General features: G+C 40.3%; 1 protein-coding gene across 16 annotated transcripts in view; it reads right to left on the reverse strand.

The window, feature by feature from the left end:
- Positions 1–218: 218 nt before the first annotated feature.
- bach2b (BTB and CNC homology 1, basic leucine zipper transcription factor 2b) overlaps positions 219–24,492 on the reverse strand; it is a 122,942-nt gene continuing 98,668 nt past the window's right edge. For 13 of the 16 annotated variants that reach the window (XM_061813155.1, XM_061813153.1, XM_061813161.1 and 10 more), the window contains 2 exons: positions 23,398–23,604; positions 219–9,200 (listed from right to left, as the gene is read on the reverse strand). In XM_061813155.1, coding sequence (XP_061669139.1) covers positions 8,730–9,200; positions 23,398–23,604 — 678 coding nt within the window. In that variant the 3' untranslated portion in view covers positions 219–8,729. Of the gene's footprint in view, positions 9,201–13,301; positions 13,440–13,532; positions 13,654–16,512; positions 16,966–23,397; positions 23,605–24,492 lie in introns of all 16 variants that reach the window. The other 3 variants (XR_009793913.1, XR_009793914.1, XR_009793915.1) reach the window with 3 other exon arrangements.

The raw sequence follows: 24,492 nt of genomic DNA on the forward strand, positions 1-24,492 counted from the left end.
AAACAAGAAGTTTTCCCAAATCACAAAACATTACATCTGTGTTTAAATTCTTATACTCGAGTTTATAACACAATGAATGAACTAATAAATAATAGATGAAGAAATAGAAATAGAAGAAATAAATGCTTGGGGCAAAATCACCACAATGGAGTGGAGGAACTATCTCTATAGAACTACTCTAAGCTTAAAACACAAGGACCAGTAATGATGGACATGTGTAAACTTGTGTAAAAAAACTCAGTGATATGCATGTTTATTTCATCAAGCAAAAGGGTGGATAGAAAAGCTACAGTACTATTTATACAACACTGCTAATTAAAATGAATTCAAGAGGTGGTTTCACAATGTATTTACAATGTTTTTAAATTGTGACAGCATTTAGCATTATAAAATTTAAACACAACTTGGAGAATAAGCAAATTAGGGCCTTTTCAAATGGACACCAGTAACACAAAACTAGAAAAATGACACTGTAATTTTAACATTTTACAATAAATGATACACCAGAACATGCTAGTAAACAACAGTCGATATAATTTAATTAAAAACCATGTAGTAAAACACCTGATGCAATTTGTTGATACAGTCAGTAACCAGTTCTGAGAGGTATTAATCATTTCACAGGTAGGTCAGTATGAGAAAGTTGCACTGGTAACTTGAGGGTGGGGCTAAGACCCTGCATACACTCACTTCACTTGAATGTGAATTATAGCCTCTGAAGGTTTTAAGGCATTTTCTGCTGTATATTGGCGGCGCACTTATAGTATATCCACATATCGAACCCTGCTGACCCATCCCATAAAGAAAGACAAGGCAACCCATTGTTCGTCTCTTCACGCAAAATTTGAAAACCTATCAAATTTAATCAAGCAATTTTTCCTCTAAAAACCCCAAACTATTTGAAACCCAGTACTGTAAACATTTCTCTATAGCCATACCATATCCATCAAACAAGGATTGTAGATTATTGTTCTTTTTTTTTTTTTCATCAAAAAGGTGTTTTTTCTTCGTCCGCTATAAAATTTTGGATTTAAATGGTAAAAATGGTTCATGGACTGCACTTAATAGTGGTTTAGGTACACCATCACAGTACCCAAGGTGTTTTACAAAGCCTTACATGAACCCACTAACATTCATACACCACTGGGCGAATTCTGCCATCCAAGGTGCTGCTCGGGTCAGAGAGAGCAAACAAGGGTTCAGTGTCTTGATTAAGGACACTTCGATCTTTGGGCAGTTGTAGCTGGGATTTGAACCAATAACTTCGGTCACTATAAGACCTGATCAGGTCTATATACAGAGCCAAAGGCTTCAGAAATGCCCATGCAGGGGAGATTTCTGCTTACATCAAGGACATCACTGAAATGGAGTTTGACTTAACCTGGCAAAAATGCTTTTCGGAGGAACTTCTGTATCAGAAACCTATTCTTAATTCAATTATTGCATTGATTAATTATCAAATTCAGAGACATGATTTATAATTTTAATGAGATAACACCCCTCCCCACCCCCACAAAAAGCCAAATTCTAAAAACAGATTCTAAAACCCTGAAAGTTAACAGTTTCATTTTTTTTTCATGGTAATAGTTCTTTGTCACTGTGAGATGCTACCTGAATAATCTACTTACTGTATAGGCAACAAAAATCTTGGAATGACCTCCAGTGAAGTCAAAAGCAAGTGTTACAATGATCAATTTTGAAGTATGTGATGAAGCTGTCCAAAGGCTAACTTTCAAGTCTGAAGACCTTAAATTTTAAACACTTATGCAGTTCATGTAAATAAAAATACATTTTAGAGAGTTACATAACTGCAAAAACAGTCCATGCTTACGCAAACCAGTAAACACCTGTCAAAATATTGCAGAATCACCAATGCAGTAAATTGAGACAGTGCCACAGCAAATTCAGTGTGTGAATTCAGTGAATGAAATACTGTCCGTTTCTTTGATTCCTAGAAAAATGGACCAGCTTTTAAGAGGTTTACCAGATGGGGAGACTAACTGAATTGAGTATAGACAGCCACAGCCTAATCTGTAAAAACACATCTGAAACTGAAATCTATAATTCAGGGTTCCCTCATTATTTGGGGGGTTATGTCCCTCACCCCCACCCCGAATCCCGAAAATCGATGAACTTGATAATGTGTTAAAAAAAAAAACCCAATGTATGATAAATGCCATATTTTTCGTGACCATAAGGCGTCCTTAAAAGTGTTACATTTTCTCCAAAGTGGACAGCGTGCTATGTGTGCACCGAGTTCCAAAATCTGTAAATATTTTTCGTGTGGCTACAGTACTTAAAAGTACAACCAAACATGATGGTTACATAGATAGCATGCAAACAAACATGGGTTAGCATTTATCTATGTATGCTACCACATGGTGGGGCTCACGAGGCAGTAAGAAATATTTGCAATTTTACAAATTTAAGCAGGAAGGGCAACTGGCGTAAAACTGTGCCAAACAAATATGCGTTCATCTAAGTTGACACGCTGTTGCAACCCCTATTGGGACAAGCCAAAAGGAAGAGAAGAATACATATGTAAGCAGAAGAGGCTTACACTAACGCTTACACTCAGGGTTTCATATTAAAACGAAAATGATCACACCTCAGCAGAGAGCCTCCCAGCATGCTCTCACAATGCTTTGCGGCACTAAGGATGTAAATAACATTTAAAGGGCATGATTTGTGTCAATTATTTCTTCAGTCATTTTTATTTGTTGTATAATTTGATAGTTAAGCTATTCTGTTTGCTATGGTGTGATCATATTAGTTTCAATATGACGCTGTGAGTGTAAACAATGTCGACTAATGCCTTGCCTACACTGTCAGTGTCAAGGTAAATATAAGCTTCTTCTACTTACACATGTAAAATTGCATTTGTTCCTCACTGCCTTATGAGCGCCATCATATATGCATGCACGCTAAGACACACACTAGCATGCATGGTAACTATGGAATAAGGTGCACCGTGTGATAAGACAACCCGTCAATTTATGCAAAAATTTCTGACTTTTAAGTGCACTTTATGGTCATGAAAATACGGTACATTCTGGAAAAAAAAAAAAACTTTGAGAGCAAAATTCACGAGTGTGCGGGACCACAAATGAGAAAGTGCCTATAAAGAAATTTCTACAGACATAATACTTGGTCAGGGGTGACTTGGGCTTGTTTTTATTTCCAAATAGACTTCAGTTTCTTTTCTTTGCCCAATAGATGACAAGTAATTTAACACTTCGGAACGACATCATTATTGAGATACAGTTCAATAATGAATCTGGAGTTTGGCTAATTTTATGCTTACACCATCTCTGTTGGAGGAGTTTGGTGAAGGACTTTTTCTGTTCCAGGACTGCACAGGTGGGAATGCAATTACGGAGAATGACACTCCAAAATCTGACACCCCAAAAGAAGGGAAATTAAATGCAACAATCAAGTGGGAGTAAATATGTTCCACATTGTGTGTTTCTAAAAAGTTTATCTATTTGTGATACTGTTATGTAAAACACCGAAGAACATGTCTCTAATTACACATTGTATGCTTTGTAGCTGTGAATCCTAGGTCAAATTCAATTGGCCTCATAACTGACTGAACCTCATTTTTATCTACTACTAATTGGATTAATAATTGTTTGAACGTTTATTTAAAAAAGTTTTGTTTAAGGCTGTCTGCTTCCTGTCAGCCATTTTGGAAATGTAATTTTTGGATGACTGTCGGAAGCAGAGAACTGAGATTGAATTTCTATATTTGGAAGAGGAACCGAAACTTTTTCATATGGCTGTAAAACAGGTACGTGGAAGCCGCAATAGGCTAAAGCAAAGTCAAAAAATGGCTCTCTAGACTCAAAGATGAAGAACGAGAGCCTGCTTTGAGTGACTCCCATGACAAGCAAGGGAGCGGCAGACCATCTTCAGTGGTTAATCCTGTAGCACTGTTCAGAGATGATCATACAGTCACTATTGACGATATCAAACAATCCCATGCACATTATTCATCCTTTTGGAAATGTTTATTGGTGGTTTCTCTTCCAAAGGTAAATTTTAATTCACTGCTTCCAGCTTTTAACGTGGATCCAACAATTATTTCACTTCCAAATCGGCTTGATAGGAAGCGTTCCTGCTTGAACAAAATATATTTTAAAACATCACATACACATTAGAATAAGAATTGTTACATTCCTGAACAAGGAGAAATAATGGGAATGATGGGTGTTGTTAACATGTTTTAATGATGTTTCGACTTGTAGTTTAGAAGGAGCTATTTCCTGGAAGTGTCCCCATATTTTTTAAAATTATAGATAATCTGAAAGTTAGAGAAAGCTTCTCACTGAAGTGGGCAAATCTTTTTAGAGCCAGGGATCTGAAAAACTGCCTGAATTATTGATTACCTGTTTTTTTCCCTCATCAATGTGTGTTTATTCCATGCATTTGAATGAGTATTAGGGCCACACTGAATAAAAACAGAGTTAAAAAAGGAAAAAAAGGAAATGAAAAAAAATGTTATAAGAATGAAGTCAAACATTTTAGCAAATGAGGCAGTAATTAAAATTTTATCAAACAGATGCAATAAAAAGTGATAGTCTAGGTAGTTTTTCCAACTTAAAAATTTGTACCATCACATTAAACTTGTCACGCTAATGATTGTACTGATGTGTGAAACAGTTTCATTAAAGTCATTAAAGTTATTGCAGTTAAACTTAACCAGATACTCAAGTCCTGCAATGGTTATTTTTTGCTCATAATATTGTAAGTTTGTTCTTGTAAAATTACAACTTTCGTTTTCTTATAGTACATCTTAGTTCTCGGAAAACTCCCACTTTATTGTGACCCCAAAACACTCATACATTTAGGATTAATGTGATCTGAAACAAAACATATCCAAATAGTTTCTTCATAGAATGGTAAGAAAAACATGCAATAAAAAACAAAACCTCTTTCCTCAAGCCTCATAACCTTTTTCACTTTCACTATTGAAAAGGGAAGAAATTGAAAACATATATTTAGGATCCAGGTACAGTGAAGAAATAAAGTATTTGAACACCCTGCTATATTGCAAGTTCTCCCACTTAGAAATCATAGAGGCTTCTGAAATTTTCATCGTAGGTGCATTGTCCACTATGAGAGATAACCTAAAAAGAAAAATCTAGAAATCACAATGTATGATTTTTTTACCGATTTATTTGTGTGATACAGCTGCAAATAAGTATTTGAACACCCGAGAAAACCAATGTTAATATTTGGTATAGTAGCCTTTGTTTGCAATTACAAAGGTCAAACGGTTCCTGTAGTTGTTCACCAGGTTTGCATACACGGCAGGAGGGATTTTGGCCCACTCCTACACGCAGATCTTCTTTAGATCAGACAGCTTTCTGGGCTGTCACTGACAAACAAGGAGTTTCAGCTCCCTCCAAAGATTTTCGATTGGGTTTAGGTCTGGAGACTGACTCGGTCACGCCAGAACCGATATGCTTCTTACAGAGCCACTCCTTGGTTTTCCTGGCTGTGTGCTTTGGGTCATTGTCACGTTGAAAGACCCAGCCACAACCCATCTTCAATGCTCTGACTGAGGGAAAGAGGTCGTTCCCCAAAATCTCACAATACATGGCCGCAGTCACACAGTTGGGATGGTGTTCTTGGGATGGAGGTCATCATTCGTCTTCCTCCAAACACAATTATAGGAATTATGACCAAAAAGTTAAATTATGGTCTAATCTGACCACAAAATCTTGTCCCATCACTCCCCTGTATCATCCAAATGGTCATTGGCAAATTTAAGATGGGACTTGACATGTGCTGGTTTAAGCAGGGGAACCTTCCGTGCCATGCATGACTTCAAACCATGACATCTTAGTTTATTACCAGCAGTCACCTTGGAAACGATGGTCCCAGCTCTTTGCAGGTCATTGACCAAGTCCTACTGTATAGTCCTGGGGTGATTCCTCATCTTTCTCAGGAACATTGAGACCCCACATGGTGATATCTTGCATGGGGCTCCACTCCGATTGAGATTGACCGTCACGTTTAGCTTCTTCCATTTTCTAATGAAAGCTCCAACACTGAACCTTTTTTCACCAAGCTGTTTGGCAATTTCTCCGTAGCCCTTTCCAGCTGTGTGAAGTAATACAATTTTGTCTCTGGTGTCTTTGAACAGCTCTTTGGGCTTGGCCATGTTACGAGTTTGAGTCTTACTGATTGTATGGGCTGAGCAGGTTTCCTTATGCAGCAAATGACTTTTAAAGGCGGACTAACAGGTCTTTGAGGGTCAGAATTCTAGCTGATAGACAGGTGTTCAAATATTTATTTTCAGCTACATCACACAAATAAATCGTTAAAAAAATCATACACTGTGATTTCTGGATTTTTCATTTTAGATTATCTCTCTCACAGTGGAAATGCACCTACGATAAAAATTTCAGACCCCTCCATGATTTCTAAGTGGGAGAACTTGCAATATAGCAGGGTGTTGAAACAGTTTCTTTCTTCACTGTATTTGGACACATTTAGCTTACCTTTTGACATGCTTGTGTCAAGAAATGTTTGTGTATCGTTATGCATGTAAATGTCTGTGACGCTGATTTCCTGAGAATTAAGAGCACCCACAATGTTGGGGGGTGGGTTGTGGTATTTGCTACAGTGCCGTGAAAAAGTACCGTATTAGCCGTTTTTTTGCCATTTCCCCACGTATTAATCAGACCATCAATTAAGTGTAACTGTCATACAGAGATAATGCAGGTAAACCTAAAATGCACTTTGTAAAATGGTTATTTTATTAATTACAATAAACTATTCAAAGCTACCTGAACCTGTGTGAAAACGTAATTGCCACTCTAAACGTAACCCATTTAGAAGTTGAATTGCTTTTTGGGTTTTGTCTCAGCAGTCCATATAATATTCTCCCCAAATTCTTGGGAATCAATGATTATTTGTTCAGATCTAAGTTCAAGTTCAGGGTGTACCCCGCCTCTCGCCCAGTTAGCTAGGATTAGCTGACTTAGCACACCGGCGACTCAAGTAAAGATCAGCGGGACGAAAGATGAATGAATGCATCAGTCAACCCCCCCCCCCCCCAAAAAAAAAAATGATAAGATCTTTTTGGCCAACACTGATTTTTGCTTGGTGGCTGGAAAAGCGGTAGAAGATGGATGGTGGATATAAATCAAATATTAGTTCTATTAGTTCTACCTTCAACTTTCATCTAAGTTGTGGCGTGGGGATCAAATGCAATTTTGTTGATTCGATCGATCGATTGGGGCGCCACTCTTGCGCAGCTGTAGTGCGTTGAATGTGGAGTTTGCATGTTCTCCCCGTACCTGCGTGGGTTTTCCCAGGCACTACAGTTTCCTCCCATGTCCTCAAACCATGCATTAATTGGAAACTCTAAATTGCCCCTAGGTGTGATTGTAAGTGCAACTGTTGTCTGTCTCCATGTGTCCTGTAATTGCCTGGCAACCAGTTCTGGGTGTACCGTGCCTCCTGCCCATGACAGCTGGGATTGGCTCTACCACTCCTGCGACCCTCGTAAATTAAGGGGCTCGGAAAATGGAAAAATTTGCCCAGTCTTTTTCTAATTGCTGTGCCATAAAAACTGACATTAATGGAAGCAAGGGGGGTCTGCAGTTCTTTAGGTGCTAATTGTGTGATTTCTTGATTGAACAGGTCTGGAGGGAATTGGGCTCGGGTGTGGTCAGCGAAAATGAATTCAGCGTTCTACGAAATGTGATTAGCTACAGCTCATTCAAATTGATTTCTCCTAGTAAATAAAATCACCTGGATTATTTTTGTTTGATAACCTTATTTGGGCAAACAGCTTTTCACAGCACTGTATGTGAGACTGCAAAGATTTTCCCTCAGCAATAAGATGCCCTCTGCATCCTTGGTGGGGAAAAAAACCCCCAAACAAAACACTAATCTAAATCACTGATACAATAATCATGCTTCACACTATATACATTTTGTCAAATGAGCACAAAGTAAACATCCAAACAATGTACTGCTGGTTAGCAAGAGAAATTATGTATGTGCCAGCAAAAACTTTTCATTGATCGCTTAAGAAGGCAAAAAAAAGGAATGTTATCAGTTACAACCTTGACAGAAATACAAATAAAAGACATTTTTGCATAACAATTTTACAGTCTAATTCCATGACTTCTGCATGTATAAAATCTGTATTTTAATTTTTCATGAATTATGTTAAAACATTCAGTGTTTCTTTCCTGAGATTTGAATAGCTGTAGATGAAAAGGTCACAGACAAAAAAAGGAGAAAAAAAACACAAGAGCCAGAGAGGTAGTGAAGACAAATGGAGCCAGATTGAGAGAGCGAAGGGGAACGTAAAAAAAAGGCAAAGAGCTGTGGATAGTCTTCTAAAATAGAAAGATTTCTTTTCCCCCAATGAAGTTCCTCTTTGTGTGCCTTTGTGTTTGGATGACATGTGAAGACACATACCCACCTCCACCCTCATGTTGCTGATGGGGCAATATAGCACCATTAGTGAGAAGCTCCCACTTTAGGAGAGAGAATACCTTGTGAACAGTAGTTCTACTACTAGGAACAACTTAAGTGTCAAGTGTTCACCCAAAAGCAAAACCCAAATACGTATACATATATTGTTTTTTCATGAACACTGGTATGAGCTAGGTAAAAGGAACCCTGACAGAAGGTTTGTCAAGAGTATATTTAAATAATAATTTAAAAAAAAAAACACAGTAAAAACCAAAAACAAAACACCATTACTTTGTAGAGTCATTCCGGGGCTGTTCATCAGTTGTACATTTTTCTGTCATTTCCTGGCAAAAATCAACCGTTACTGTCTGATTATTGTATTTTTCCATGGTCAGCCCTGGATTTGTGTACAACTTGATGTATTGCCTGTCCAAATCTTCGTTTTCCTTGATTTCAAAAGGGCCAGGAGAACCAGGAATGTTTGTTTCAGGCGTGGCAGAGTCCAAACAGACAGTGAAATTGTTGCTGGTGGTATTAAGTCTGTTAGAAGGCTTGGGATCGTAGGCAGCGTGATTGCTGGCAGTGGAATTTGTAGGTCGTAGGACTGGGCAGTAGTGGTGCAATGACTGAACCTGCTCAGGACTTAGCTGGACATCCCTGCATACCTCTTGGGAAAGACAGGAGAAGTTCTCCCATAGTTCTCCCATACAAGCCTTCAGTTGGTTCCTTTCCGTAAGAAGCTTCTCCTTTTCACACACCTGTATTTGTACAAAGGCACACAAACATACTTGCTTTTAATTTGACTTAACTACTACAAGGGGTTGAATGGCCCCATATTTTTTTTTGTGGTTGATGCGAAAAAAAAAATGGTCAAAGTCCATTGATTGATATCTTTTAATTGATGATGTAATTAAGGCACCACGGTGGTGAAACTGTAAAGCGTTGGCCTCACAGTTCTGAGGACACGGGTTCAATCCCGGCCCTCCCTGACCAATGAGAGCATGAGTGGAATTATCTCGTGAGGTGATTGGCTACACATTATCGAACCTCCAGCCAGCAACTTTTCCTTTCTCCCTCCTCTCCCTTGTCCTTCCTACCCATTATTGCCGTTTAATACGGTTGCTTTGTTTGTTAGGTTTCAGACTTCCCTAAGAAAATAAAAAGGGGATTCATGGAGATGTGTCCAGAACGGGCTGTAGATGGTGAGAGAGAGACATCCTGCATTCTCCTCACGAGCAAAACTTCCTCTTGTCGTAGCAGGGGACATCACAACGTTAGACGGACGTGATGTCACAATAGTGTGTTGGGAACATTCTACGCTCGAAAGGGGGAGACATCACGCGTTTGCTTTGTTTGTCACTTTCTGTACTGCAATAAAAATGTTAGTTTTATTGTTATTGTTTAACTAGACACTTGTATAGTTGTAATTTTTGTCTCAAGTATGCAAAGTATAAATGCTGTACTGTTGATTAAACTTTCTGGTATACACACACACACACACACACACACACACACACACACACACACACTCCAGCTTGCACATATACACACACAAACATCAGCAGCACCTCTACCACAAATCTCCGAGTGATGAATGGTAACTATACAGTGTTTTATAATTTATATGTGTATTATAAATTTAAAATGTATTGTATTTAAAAGATTTTATAATTCAGGGGTGCCCAGAGAAGTGAGCCTCTCGGGATCTACTGACGGGGGTGAGGGGTGGGAGACATCGCCACAACTGACGTGGAGAAAGCAAAAGAGAGACTGCAAATAAGAGGCAAGTTTGCTAGAACGCGCCTTTTTGTGCGTGAGATCGACATACTGGCCACACCTGAATCAAGTGACGAGATGAATGACAGGCTGATCCACTTTCCCGGCATGCAAGCTACTTATAGAATGACCAAGTCAAACAAATCTACCAATTACAAAAATGCAAAACATATATTTTTGAGATATTGAGGATTCTTTATGTGTAGATGTATATGTGCCTTGCATAATCACATGAGCCAATATTGCACAACAAATAATAACCGTAATTTCTCGAGCATAATGCGTCCTGATGTATAATGCGCACCCCCAAAATTTACCTAAGGAAATCACGAAAACCCTTCTACCAATGTACAATACGCACCAACAATTTGCTGTTGTTCATATGCTCAAAATATTAGCAATTATCTGTATTTCCATTTTGCTAGGTTTGTACTTTTATTGTTTGATCCCACTGGGGCCTCCACTCCCTGAGAAGGGTTGCGTCAGGAAGGGCATCCGGCGTAAAATTGTGCCAAACATATGTGCGTTCATCTGAGATGACACGCTGTGGCGACCCCGAAAGGGACAAGCCGAAAGAAAGAAACCTACTTTTATTTTTTGAACTTGTATTAGTTTTCAAAAAATTGTCTGTACAACAATCGTTATTAATAATAATAATCTTTGTGCAAGCCGAAAAGAAAAGAAGTAGTACATGCACTGATGCAGCTGTAATATATATCTTGGGACAGGCCACAGGACACACTTGTCCTGGTCCCTGCAATTGTCAGAGCAGAATCCCTGAACGAACTAAAATAAATGCTCAACGATGACATAGCATTTTATTAATACTGTCAAAACATATTCTTCTTCTTCTTTTTCTTTCGGCTTGCCCCGTTGGGTCGCCACAGCATGTCACCTTTTTCCATCTAAGCCTATCTCCTCTCTTAAAACCACTGTCCTCATGTCCTCCCTCACAATATCCATTAACTTTACTTTGGTCTTTTTCTCTCTCTTTTGCCTGGCAGCTCCATCCTCAGCACCCTTCTACCAACGTACTCACTCTCTTGACTATGAACATGTGCAAATCGAAGTCTGGTCTCTCTAACCTTGTCTCCAAAACATCCAACTTTGGCTGTCCCTCTAATGAGCTTGTTTCTAATCCTATCCAACCTGTTCACACCAAGCGAGAACCTTCATCATCTTCTTCATTTCTGCTACCTCAAGTTCTGCTTCCTGTTATTTCTTCAGAGCTACTGTCTCTAATCCGTACATCATGGCTGGTCTCACCACTGTTTTATAAACTTTGCCCTTCATCCTGGCGGATACTCTTCTGTCACATAGAACACCAGACACTTTCCGCCATTGCTCTGTATTATTGAGACCAAGTATTTTAAATCGTCCACTTTCGCTATCTCTTCTACCTGGAGCTTCAACTCTTCCTCCTCCGCCCCTCTTATTCAAGCACATATATTCTGTTTTACTTCAGCTAATCTTCATTCCTCTCCTTTCCACTGTGTACATCCATCATTCTAACTGTTCCTCCACCTGTTCCTGCTTTCACTGCAGATCAAAATATCATCTGCGAACATCATGGTCCAAGGGGAATCCAGTCTCACCTCGTCTGTCAGCCTATCCATTACTAATGTAAACAGTAAGGGGCTCAGCGCGGAACCCTGATGCAGTCCCACCTCCACCTTAAATTCTTCTGACACACCAACGGCACATTTGACCGCTGTTCTCCTGCCCTCATACATGTCCTGTACTATTCTAATATATTTCTCCGCCACACGAGACTTGCGCATGCAGTATCACAGTTCCTCTCTGTAATAGGCTTTCTAGAGGTCTCAATGTAGCACCTTCTGACCTTCTCTGTACTTTTCCACGAGCATCGTCAAGGCAAATAGTGCATCTGTGGTACTCTTTCTAGGCATGAAACCATACTGTTGCTTGCAGATACTTACTTCTGTCCTGAGTCTAGCCTCCACTACTCTTTCCCATAACTTCATTTTGTGGCTCATCATCTTTATTCCTCTGTAGTTTCCACAGTTCTGAACATTGCCTTTGTTCTTAAAAATGGGGACTACCACACTTTTCCTCCATTCTTCAGGCATCCTCTAACACATATCAAAGTCTTAAACTATTTAACAGTTTCACATTTTTTGCATTAAACTTTGTGCCTAGTGCAGTTTATTCACTACATGACACGTCCTTGGCCAAAACTTCAAAAGAAGCATTTAACTCATCTCTAATCTAAAAAATATCCATCATTGCTACCTTTGGTGCATCACTGTCAAACTCATCAGTGATTAATTGGTCTAGTTCTGGTGCTTCCTGCATTCATGAATGGTGATCCTATCTTGTCTTCCTCTATGTCATCCACGGTGTTTTTGAGGAAACATTTTTTGAATCCAAAGAGTCTTGGTTCTCTTTTTTTCTCATTATCGTCAGCACTTTGAGGGGGAAGTTCCACTGTGCTAACAGTGGAGCCTTTTGCCCACGTTTGGTTGCAATCTGTCCTGGCTCTTCATAGCGTCCGGTCGCGATTAAAACGAAAGCTCAAACTATGTCGAAATGAGCGTAATGTGCACTTTAAAAAAGCGACCATTTCAATTTTGTGCGCTATCCCGTTTTCTTTTTAAATGTGCCCATTACGATCATACCACACAGTTTTGTAAGTTAGCTGTTAGCAGTTAGCTCACGTTGTTTTGCTTCTGTTTTGCCCATGTAATCGGCCAGAGTGAGGTCACATTTCTTTTACAAGCGGCTGCACACCAGCTCTTGTGTTCGACATTTTTTCTCTTCGTTTAAATTAATCTCACCGGCAGTCGTTTCTTATGTTTGGTACAATAGCAACAAATATGCTATGCTAACGATCGTTGAATGCAAAGCTTCCCCCACCCCGTCCTGAGGAGGTCAGAGTTCAGGTTGGTGGCGCATATTACCATAGTAAATATGTGTAACATGAGACATCAAATATGACTATTTTTTATTTTTCATCCATACCTAAATATAATATGCTCTATTGACTTTTTGAAAATATCTTTGGAAAAAATTGCATTATTTTCAAGAAATTACAGTAACTATGAACATTTTTTTGTTACTACCTGAGTTCAGTTTGATGACTTGCACTAAATTCAATCAGCCAAGGATGCATAGTGCGGACAGTAGCTGCTGACAGCCAACCTCAAGCACAATTCCAAATGTTCATCAGTGATCGTGGAGCGGTACTTAGACTTGATGATCTTCATGTGAGAAAAGGCGGACCCACATTAATAAGTGGAGCCGAATAATGCAGTCAAGAAGGTAGCACATTTCCCTAAATTGGGGTACTTCACCTCTGTAAGTTCCAGAGCTGTCCACGAGTGCTTGACCAGCTCAATGTCGGCTTGAAGAGTCAAAATTTCATCTTCCACTCCAGTGTTGCAATTTTTGATGTGAGTGAATCAACCTCGGCATCTTCACAAAACAGATAGCACATGAATGTAGCAACTGGCTTGAGCAAAGAAAAGTCTAGAAAGCGTTTGTCAAACTCTGACAGACAATTCTCAATCTGCTCTGTGTCAAATTGCACACAGTCCTTCCCTTGCGTTTCCAGCTCTGAACCCAGGTTCTGGAAATTCGATAAATTATGGCGCTGCAGCTTTGAGGAGAGATGATACATCTTTCATTTGAAAGCATTCACTGAGCTGATCATTCAGATCACTGTTTTGTCTTTAACTTGTAACTCTAGATTTAGGTCGTTCAACATGTTTGTCAGATCTGTTAAAAAGGCCGAGTCTAACAGCCATTGACCGTCATTTAGTTGCTTTTATTCTGCATGTCCAGTTAAACAGAAAAAGTCCTTAATCTCTGGACAGATCTTTTGAAATCTTTGCAGGAATTTCCCTCGACTCAGCCAACTCACATCAGTATGTAGCAACAACTCAAGACTGGTCGCATCAGCCTTTTCCAGATGTGCACAGAATAATCGTCTTTGAAGAGATCTGGCGCGAATGGAACATCTTCTTTGCCACATCCATATTCTCTTTCATATTTAGCATTTTATCCCATAACGCTTGTACAATGGTAATTCAAAAAGTGTGGGAAAGCATCGTCTTGCCTACATTTGGCAATTAATCCATTCACATTGTCAACCATTGCGGGTGCTCCATTCATGGTGATTGGCACCAATTTGTATGCTGGGAGCTGAGTTTTCACAATAAAGTTTTTAAATGATTGAAATATGTCCTCTCCTCGGGTGTGTTCTTGCAAGGAAAGTAATGTTAATAGCTCCTCTTTTGCAGTGAGATCACTAAACACCATACAAATGAAAATGCACATCTGGGGTGTGTCACTCACATCAGTAGATTCGTCCAACTGCAGTGAGAAACACAATCTCTGATGTCCTTCCACATTTGCTGGGTTAAATCCTCAGCCATGGTTTCACAGCGGCATGTAACTGTACTTATTGACAGCTGGAGCGTTTTTACTGAAGATAATATTTCTGTATTTTTAAAAGATTGAAACAATGAGTCAGCTGCTTCAATAAATGCCATCTCTCCATTTTGGAAGGACTTCTTATTAACGATGGTGGTGGCTTTCACTTTTGAACTATGTTGTGTGAAAAGTGACTGCTGTCCAGCCAATTGGGATTTTAGTTTATCCATTTTTCTCTTTCTCAGCTCACTTTTCTCCGGAAAATCGGTATCGTATTTTCCATGAACAGTTCGAAAATGCCGCTCCACATTTCGCTTCTTTGGTATTCCAATAGTACACTGGTAGATGAGACAAACGCAATTTACGTATGAAAGTGATACGTTTTTGTCTTCTTCTTTGCTCCAGCATTCATACTCATGTTTGATAAGCTTTCTTTACTTTAAGAAAAAGGAAGAAGGAAAAGGAAGAGGGATATCGCTGACTAGTTTCTTTTGCTGTACTAAGTTTGGGATTTGTACATGTGTTATTACTGTATATATTTACTATATTTCCAGGCAGGACATGCCCTGCTTCAACATTACTGGCTCCAAGACACACCCCACTGCAATATGATTGACTTCTGTATCCCGACATGCCCTTCTTCCAGACAGGAAAAGAAAATGTGACTTAAATTTAGCAGCATTAATATTTTTCCCAGTAATCCTAACCAACGTAAACCTATCCGCTTTAAAACCCCAACCTCAGCCATAAACCTAACTTTGTTTTCATTTATACAAATCACATACATGTTTGGAATGGTCATCTTGCAGTAACCTACCCTTCCCCTGACCCAGAAGCCATTCATGTTGCACCAGGGGGTGTCCAGTTTATAAACTATGTGGGAATCAAGTAATGCCTCCTTAACACCGAACCCCTGACACCTTCATTCAATCACAACTCATGTAACAGGAATCCCTCGTTTTTCATGGTTAATTGGGACCAGAACAACCCGTAAAAGTAAAAACCAAAGGATGTATGTTTATCTGTGTAGCAGAGAGTTTAAAATATACAAACAGTATTTGCACATTGCATATTTGTGACAAAATTAAGTATTTAGGTAAATCTTTAATCATAAAATCGTATACATATAATATATAGTGTTATAAATTTATAGTATAAATAATAGTAATAATAAATTATAAAACACAGTACTATATTACTGTATAGTTCCCAATCATCACTCAAGAGATTTCTGCTGGAGCCGCTGTGTGGGTATCAGAATGTTTAATCAACAGTACAGCATTTATACTTTGGATAATTGAGAAAAAAAAAATGACATCAGTACATGTGTCAAGTTAAACAATAACGATAAAATAACATTTTTATTGCAGTACAGAAAGTTACAAACAAAGCAAATGAGTCATGTCTTATCATGTAGTGCACCAAATGTCTCTGGTGCACTGTTGTGACGCCACTTCCGCCAAGCAAATGTTACATCACTTCTGAGGCAACGATTTGACGTCAATTGTGCTTCGTTTTGGGGCTGCCCTTCTTGGAACTTTTGCTCGCGAGGAGAACGCAAGCTACATTTCTCTCACTGTCTCCAGCCCATTCTGGCCACAGCTCCACAAATCCTTTCTTTTTTCAATTTCCTTAGGGCGGTCCGAAACATAACAAACACAGCGAACGTGATAAATAAAGTCACCATCAGTTGATATATAGAGCAACGGTAACCAAACAAAGCAAACGCGAATCAATGTAAGCCATATTAAGCAGACGAAAAGAGCATTAAAAGCAAAACAAGAGAGAGAACTTTATGTACAATTAAATCCATGTAATCCAACACCCTGTACAACACAATTGCTAGCCTCGACAGCTCGTACCATATTGTCGCACACTTTTGAAATTTTTCAAACCAACCTTTGCTTGCCGAAAAGCCTTGTCCTTGAGAGGGTGAATCCCTCATTGCAGCCTGACGTGCAACATCACACATTCCGCATCATTATTAAAAGTTATTAAAGCAGTTTTATGGATGTTTACTACTTTATTCTTCATGTAGCGTATTGTTGATTTATTAATGCTATAATGGAAGCACAAAAGCGTAACTTCTGCTCTTTGATCATATCCAAATTTATACTTTTTCGCCGATCCATCAGGTTCCTCTTCCTCATTGTCACCAGGCCGTTTATCTCCAATCTGTTTTCCACAAAGTGAACGCAGCTCTTATTTTGAACAATCCTCTCATTTCGCATCATCCTCTTCCGCTTGGATGCTTCAGGGGCAGCTTTAACATCAAGCACAATGCTTTGGAGGCATTGTGAATAGAGAGGTTATGTGCACACAGTCTCACAGCGTGTAACAGTGAAGAAAATGCTGCATAGGAAGGAAGAGGGAGGGAGAGAGAGAGAGAGAGTTGTGGGTGGGGCTTCAATGATGCACAGCTCAAAAAGCCGATCTGGGTTTTTTTTTCTTTTTTTGCTTAATTGGTCCACGTTGGATTTTGCCTTGTATCAATGTGCGTTGTATCAATGCACCTCACGTAATATAGTACATAGTGTAAGATTATATGCCTTTTTTGGCTTTCTTTTTTTTGGGGGGGGGTGAAAAAATGGGATGCACTGAAGCTGCAATATGTGAAGTGCAAAGTAGAGAGGGATTACTGTCGAAAAGTATACTCTTACTATACAAGGCTACAACTGTTACTACTACTATTGCTACTATTCTGTTGCTATCATCTAATCACAGTTTCATTCTCTTAATGCCATCATACCAGCACAAATGCCATGATTCGTTGCTGTTACTTCGCCAAGTTTGTTTCAATACTATCGGGCGAGATGATGCCTGACGAAAGGAAAAGTGTGATAGTTCCCATTTTTAAGAACAAAGGTGATTTGCAGTGCTGTGGGATCTATAAAGGAATAAAGTTGATGGGCAAGCTCTGAGCCCCTTCCTGTTGGCAGCAGAACAGTGGTGAGGTGTGCTGTAGCTGTGACACACGTATTTAAGGTGGAGGTGGGAATGCATCAGGGATCAGCTCTGAGCCCCTTCCTCTTTGCTGTGGTAAGGAATAGGCTGACAGATGAGGATAGATTGACATCCCCTTGGACCATGATGTTCACAGATGACATTGTGATCATCAGTGAAAGCAGGGAGCAGATGGGGGAACAGTTAGAAAGATGGAGGCATGCACTGGAAAGGATAGGAATGAAGATTAGCCCAAGTAAAACAGAATATATGTGTGTGAATGAGAGGGGTGGAGGGGGAAGAGTGAGGCTCCAGGGAGAAGAGATAGCGAGGGTGGACAACTTCAAACAGACCTCGTGCACGTGATGTCAACATTTTCACGGCACCATATTGCTGCTCAACTGTGTGGGGGACATTGAACCAGAGCAGAATATACACAATGCCCGAGACTTGTTGTGCTGTTGGTTGTTACAACAGATGAGACCGATATTCAAAGAGATCATTCTATGGAATACCAGCAGAAAATATCAATGCATTTCATCAATTAAACATGATGGATGATGCCCAACCAAATACACATGACTGTGTAGCGATCACTTCACTTGAGGAAGGAATTATTCATCTCAATCTAAAATTCCCAATAAGTATTTATAATGCTAAATTGGCTTATTTGAGAACAATGCGTATTTTAAAAAAAACAAACAAAAAAAAAACGACAGGGAGTCATCTCCAACATACACGGAAGCGTGTGGCGGCCAACCTCTCCCCGACAGACTTTTTTTTTTTTTTTTAATAATATGCATTGTTCTCAAATGAGTCCAATGTGTATTTAAACAAAGAAAATAAACCGTTGGTCACACAGAGGTTTATGTAGGTTAATGTATGGCCGCAACACGCTTCGTGTACGGAGGAGCCGACTGTCTTATTTTTTTTTAACACATTGTTCTCAAATGAGCCAACTTGGCATTGTAAATATTTCTTGGGAAATGCTACGGAGCAGTCGACTCGCTTGTCCTCTTTTTTTCCAATCATAGTTAATGAATGCGAGTTTGTGTAAAACCAGGGGTCATTTATTTAAATATTGCTATTTGTATTGAATACTAGCTGAAAAGATCGATGGAAAGGTTAACGTGTCGCCGAACACAAGTCCGCGTTAGCAAAAGGTCAAAACCGTCACTATGTGGGATTTATTCCTGATGAGAACAGATCCAGACTTTTATACGCTTTCAAAATTATCCGTGTAAATTTCGACGGCTGACTCACGAGATCCATATCCAGTTGTCCAAGACAAACTGAAACGAATTAACAGTCCAATTTCTTATCGGCGAAAACATCGATTTCGGTATTAAATACGGGTCCTCTATGCAGAGTTCATCTAATTTTTTCACATATCGTCGTTTATTATCACCTTCTAAATGTCACTCTAGGCGTCGTATTACAAAACATATTTCCGTATCGTCTCCAGCCAACTTCGCATTGAGCAATGCTTAGCTTGACCGGCAATATGGTGAGGTGAAGAAAAGTCACGTGATTTTATGACGTAGGTGCACGAGCTCTATACTTGGGGTCAACAATCCGGAGCAATTGTGAGTGTGGAAAGGATGTGAAGAAATGGGTCCAGGCAAGTTGGAACACTGGACGGAAGGTGTCAGGTGTGTTATTTGACAGAAGAGTCTCTGCTATGATGAAGGGCAAAGTTTATAAAACAGTGGTGAGGCCCCCCATGATGTACAGTTTAGAGAAGGTGGCACTGAAGAGACAACAGTAAGCAGAACTAGAGGTAACAGAAATGATGTTGACATTCTTGCTAGGAGTGAGCAGATTGGATAGGATTAGAAATGAGCTTCTTAGAGGGACAGCCAAAGTTAGATGCTTTGGAGACAAGGTTTGAGAGAGCTGACTTTGACGGTTTGGACATGTCCAGAGGTGAGAGAGTGGGTATATTGGTAGAAGGGTGTTGAGGATGGGGTTGCCAGGGAAGAGAGCAAGAGGAAGTCCAAAGAGAAGGTTGATGGATGTTGTGGGGGAAGACATGAGGGCAGCTGGTGTTAAAGAGGAAAAAGATGACAACATGTTGTGACAACTACGGTACAAGCCAAAAAAAGGAAAAGAAGAAGACTTTGCTCAAGATGGCACCTACTGCAGTGGGGACAGACCCTTGTACAATCAGGCCATCAGAAAAAAAATGAAATCAAGATTGGCAAGATAAATTATGCAGCATAGATGATACAAGATCATCCCCCCCAAACGGTAAACAATAAAGCACTGGTTGATGAAGTCCTTCAGCCATTCTTTCACCTTCTACTTCACACTTGAGAAGGCCAATTCCACATCCATTCCACCCAACAAGCCGCACCACCAATGACCACCAACGGTTCTGCATTCACATGATGGTGAAACATTAAATACATATGATCAACACAGGGGGAGGCCCTGTGTTCCCCTCCTGATTTAAAGTCTGCATGGATCATCTTAATCCAGTTTTCACAAAGACACTTTTAATAGATATTTGGAACTGTGAAAAGTCCCATCCTGCTTCAAAAACTCCATTATCCCAGCCCCCAAGACACCTCCAATTTCAAGACAGACCCCTGCTGTTTGGCTGTCATGCAACTAGGTCTGTGACTGATGCAGTCAAAATGGGACAGCACTTCATCCTGGAACACCTCGGTGTTGCAGGGATCGATGGAAGTTAGTGGACTTTAGCTTTGCGTTCAACGTAGCGCAGGCTAAGTAACAGATGGCTTGTGAGACTTAGAATTGGTCTGCAGTCTGTGGACACTGAACTGCATCCATAGTTTATTAGGAAGAATACATAATCCTACCCTGTCATGACCACGGATATGGGCAGGACCCAAATGCAGGACTTCCAGGCATATGAGCAAGGAAGTGGCGTGGGCCGATCGCCGACGAAACAAGAACACTGTATGGAGGCTGCAGGCTGGACTGTGATGAAACAGGAGAACGTGGTGGACGCTGTGAGCTGGGCGCCAAAGAGACAGGAGCACGGGGTGGACCCCACGGGCCGGGTGTTACCACTGAAGTAAGAGTGAGGGAGCGGCTGGTGGTCAGGAGTCGCCAAAATAGGAGCGAGAGACCATGTCTGTAAATCACGTGCCGCTGCTGGACTGGGTGTTGACAAAACAGTGATGTTTGGATGCTGAATTGTAAAAACTCATACACTGTATAAACAATGTTGGAATTGTGTAGTTAGCACAGTGGGTGGAATTATTCTTTGGTTTACATTGTTTAGCCTCAGAAAGTTGTCCCTCACATGCAATGTAAAATCTATATAAAAACAATTTCCAAAATCAGTGACATACATAGAGCAGCATAATCAAGAACAGTCACATGCATACTTTGAAGTAGCTCATCTAATACTAAAGAAATGTTAATCATGCTCACATTACATTCCCTGGATGTGTGGCAGCGGCGGCAAAACAACAACAATATTAAATATGATGTATGGGGAAGTGAAACCTAATGAGCTGTAAATTTGTGAAAACGCTGGGCCACCTTTACAAACTGTGTGTATGCACAGATTTGTCCTTAAATCATACTACCCTCATTTGACACACATACCTTGTGATTTATCAATATGTTTGTGCTTGTTTTTCTCTGTACTGTGTGATCAAATTTAGAACATCTTTAGATCAAGCAAACGCACAAATAATCCAGGATTATTCATCGAAACCACGTCAAAGTTTTCTCCCCAAGATGCACAACATAGTGGAACATTTGGCAATAACTCAAACCATAAAGTTGACTGTCCTAATTAATTAAAAGGATACTTCACATCACTTCAAGCCTCATGCCCTTAAAGTGCTGCCTTGTAATGTAGGAGATGTGTATTTATGTGTATCCCTCTCCAACTGTCTGCGTGCGGAGATGAATGTCACTCAAACGAGTAAGCGCGATGAGACCGTCCAGCTGCATTTCCTAACATCTTTCCAAGGCTTCATTATTCTTTCCAATCCCTACAATAATCTGATTAATGTATTTTTTCCCCGTGTTTCTGCATATGTAAAGAAAATTGATCTATTTATAAAAACACTACCGCTGGCGTGGAGTATTATGTACTTTGGCTGAGGTATTTTCTTTTACTTCCAAGGAAATTTCATGAATCCTATTAACTACAAATGCCTCTTTGCTCAGCTATTTATTCCCATGTATTCAATATATGCAGTGTTTTGCTTATTCTTGGGTCTTACAATCTGTAATTTAACTTTGAAATTAATAATAAATGAAAAGCACGACTATGTTGGTTTTTGGGTTCAGCCATCTTTCTGATGACACCAACCTTTTGAATATCGGCAAAAGATTAGGAAACTTATTTAAATTTTGAATCAGCTACTTCTTGTAAAAACATCTCCACGCATAAACTTCCCTTTTCAAGGAAAATAGGGGCACCACAGGGATGAGTCCATCATATACATAAGCGTGTGAAGAAAATTGTCTGGTACACATGAGTTATAACTCCAACAGCACTGTTATGGGTGTGAAGAAAATTGTCTGGTACACATGAGTCGTAACTCCGACAGCACTTCAGTGTTCAAAATAATAGCAGTGCAATATGACTAACCGGATTAATACATATTTTCAGTATACTTGTTATTGCTACATGACAAACACTTGTTTGTCATCTACCTACTAGTATGTGCAATAGATTCTCAAAACTAACAAGACCAAGCATTTATGATGTATACAATCTTAAGTCTGTGCAGTTGGCCAATTTGTTCAAAGGGTGTGTTAAAACATAGCAGTGTGGCATTCAATCAGTGAGGTTTTCAATTTTGTAAAAAAAAAAAAAAGATGTGGCTAAGGTACCCCCTATTTAAAGCTCCACTGACATGAAATGCACGATTTTTAGTATGTTATCAATTAAAAAAAAAAAAAAAAAAAAAAAAGGCAGCTGGAAAGGACCCATCCGTTTTTTCACCACAAAACATGATTTGACGTGTATGCCTTTTTGTAACTCCCGCCATGAATATCCTCTCAAGGGATTTGTTTTGGAGAAGCAGGAAGTGACGTTAACTGTCATGATCCTGCCGGTCAAGCTCTGGCTGCACGGGTGCCCGCACGGTCGCGCTGATTGGGAGGCACACACCTGCGCCTCATGTTGGCTGATTGGCCCCGATGTATATAGGACCATGGGGACGATTGGTCCGCCCCCAGATCGTTGCGATTCAAGCCCCATTCCTGCACTCCCGTATCTCTGATCAACAACCCATGTGTACCAACCACCGCCCGTTCTCCAACCGCCCCCTTAAGCCCGACTCCTTTGATACTCCTGCCTGCTTTGATCGATCTCCCATGTACCGACTCCTGCCTGCCCGCTGACCTGCTCTCTACGCCCGACGTCCTATGCTGGTGCATCTGACTGCCTGACCGATCCCCGACCGTGGAACAGTAAACGTTTTTCCCGAATTACCTCTGCGTCTCCCGTGTACTCCTGCATTTGGGTCCTACCTCCATTCCGATGGGTCGTGACAAACTGTCTTTTGCTAAAACTTCCACAATTGACAAATTGCTGGCTGAAGTCTGAAAGTATTAGCTCTCAATTACATACGATTCTCTGACAAGAAAAAAAACCATCTTGGGATTTTTATTGCACTGGCCAGTGTGCATATTTATTTCACAGTTGTCACACAGATTAAATTGTTGCCCTCCTCTCCTTGACAAAACAAAAACAAACCCTAGTCAACACTGCTGCAGGTGCAGCTACAAAGCTGAACATGAAAACAGGGCAACTAGAGGGCAGACACTATTTTTTTTAAATTAAAAATTAGTGGCAAGATGAAGCGAGGAAATCCTCAAAGACAAATGTTGGCAGAGACTCACCAGTTTTCTGATCTCACACTCGAGATTCAAGATACAGTCGAGTTTTCTTTTGCGGCAACGTTGTGCAGCAATGCGGTTCTTACTCCTTCGCCTCACATCATGGATGAACTCGAGCTGCTCTGAGGTCAGCTTGTGCATTTTCACCAACAATTGGAAGTCATTCCGTGGAAGATTCGTGATTTGATCAACAGGGAAAGGAAGCTTCACCTGGAAAATTCACACAAAGATGTGTTGGATATCAACGGTGATAAGATATCTAAGGTGATAAAACATTTAATATGAAAAGGTACGTGCAGTATGTGGTATGATAGATAATTATTTTTTCAGCGTTTTACCAGATTTTGATAAGCTGTTTAGAATTTGTAAAATGTGTAGAGTTCAAGGTACAGTGAAGTTCTTCCATTTGGCCCTTCACACATAAGGGTATTCAGAATCCCCTGTCAGAAAGCGTTTCAACTTCCACCTACGAAAGAACTTTGCTCGTGTTCTGGGGGATGCAAGGGACATTGAGTCCAAGTGGAGCATGTTCCGTGCCTCCATTGCTGAGGCGGTAGACCAGAGCTGTGGACGTAAGGAGCCTGTCGTGACAGCAATCCCAATCGGGCTCTTCTGTCTCTGGCGTTGAGGTCACCAAGGTAGTTAAAAACCTCCTCGGTGCCAAAGCCCGAGGGGTAGATGAGATTCTCCATGGAATTCCTAAAGGCTCACATTTGTGTGGACTTCAGGGACAGTGCCTCTGGCTTGGCAGACCGTGATAGTGTCCCCCTTTTTAAAAAGGGGGGCTGCAGGGTGTGTTCCAACTACAGGGAGATCACATTCCTCAGCCTCCCTGTTAAGGTCTATTCAAGGGTGCTGAACAGGAGGGTCCATCAGGGAGTCAGATATCAAGTTCAGGAGGAGCAATGTGGTTTTTGTCCTGGCAATAGAACAGCGGACCAGCTCAATACCCACAGCAGGGTCCAATGGGAGTTTTCCCAACCAGTCTACATGTTTTGTAGACTTGGAGAAGGCGTTTGACTGTGTCCCCTGTTGAGTCCCATGGGCAAACCGTCAGGAGTATGTGGTAATGAAACCCCCTGACACGAGCAGTTCAGT

Source organism: Syngnathoides biaculeatus, chromosome 23, assembly GCF_019802595.1.
Source record: "Syngnathoides biaculeatus isolate LvHL_M chromosome 23, ASM1980259v1, whole genome shotgun sequence".
NCBI lineage: Eukaryota > Metazoa > Chordata > Actinopteri > Syngnathiformes > Syngnathidae > Syngnathoides > Syngnathoides biaculeatus.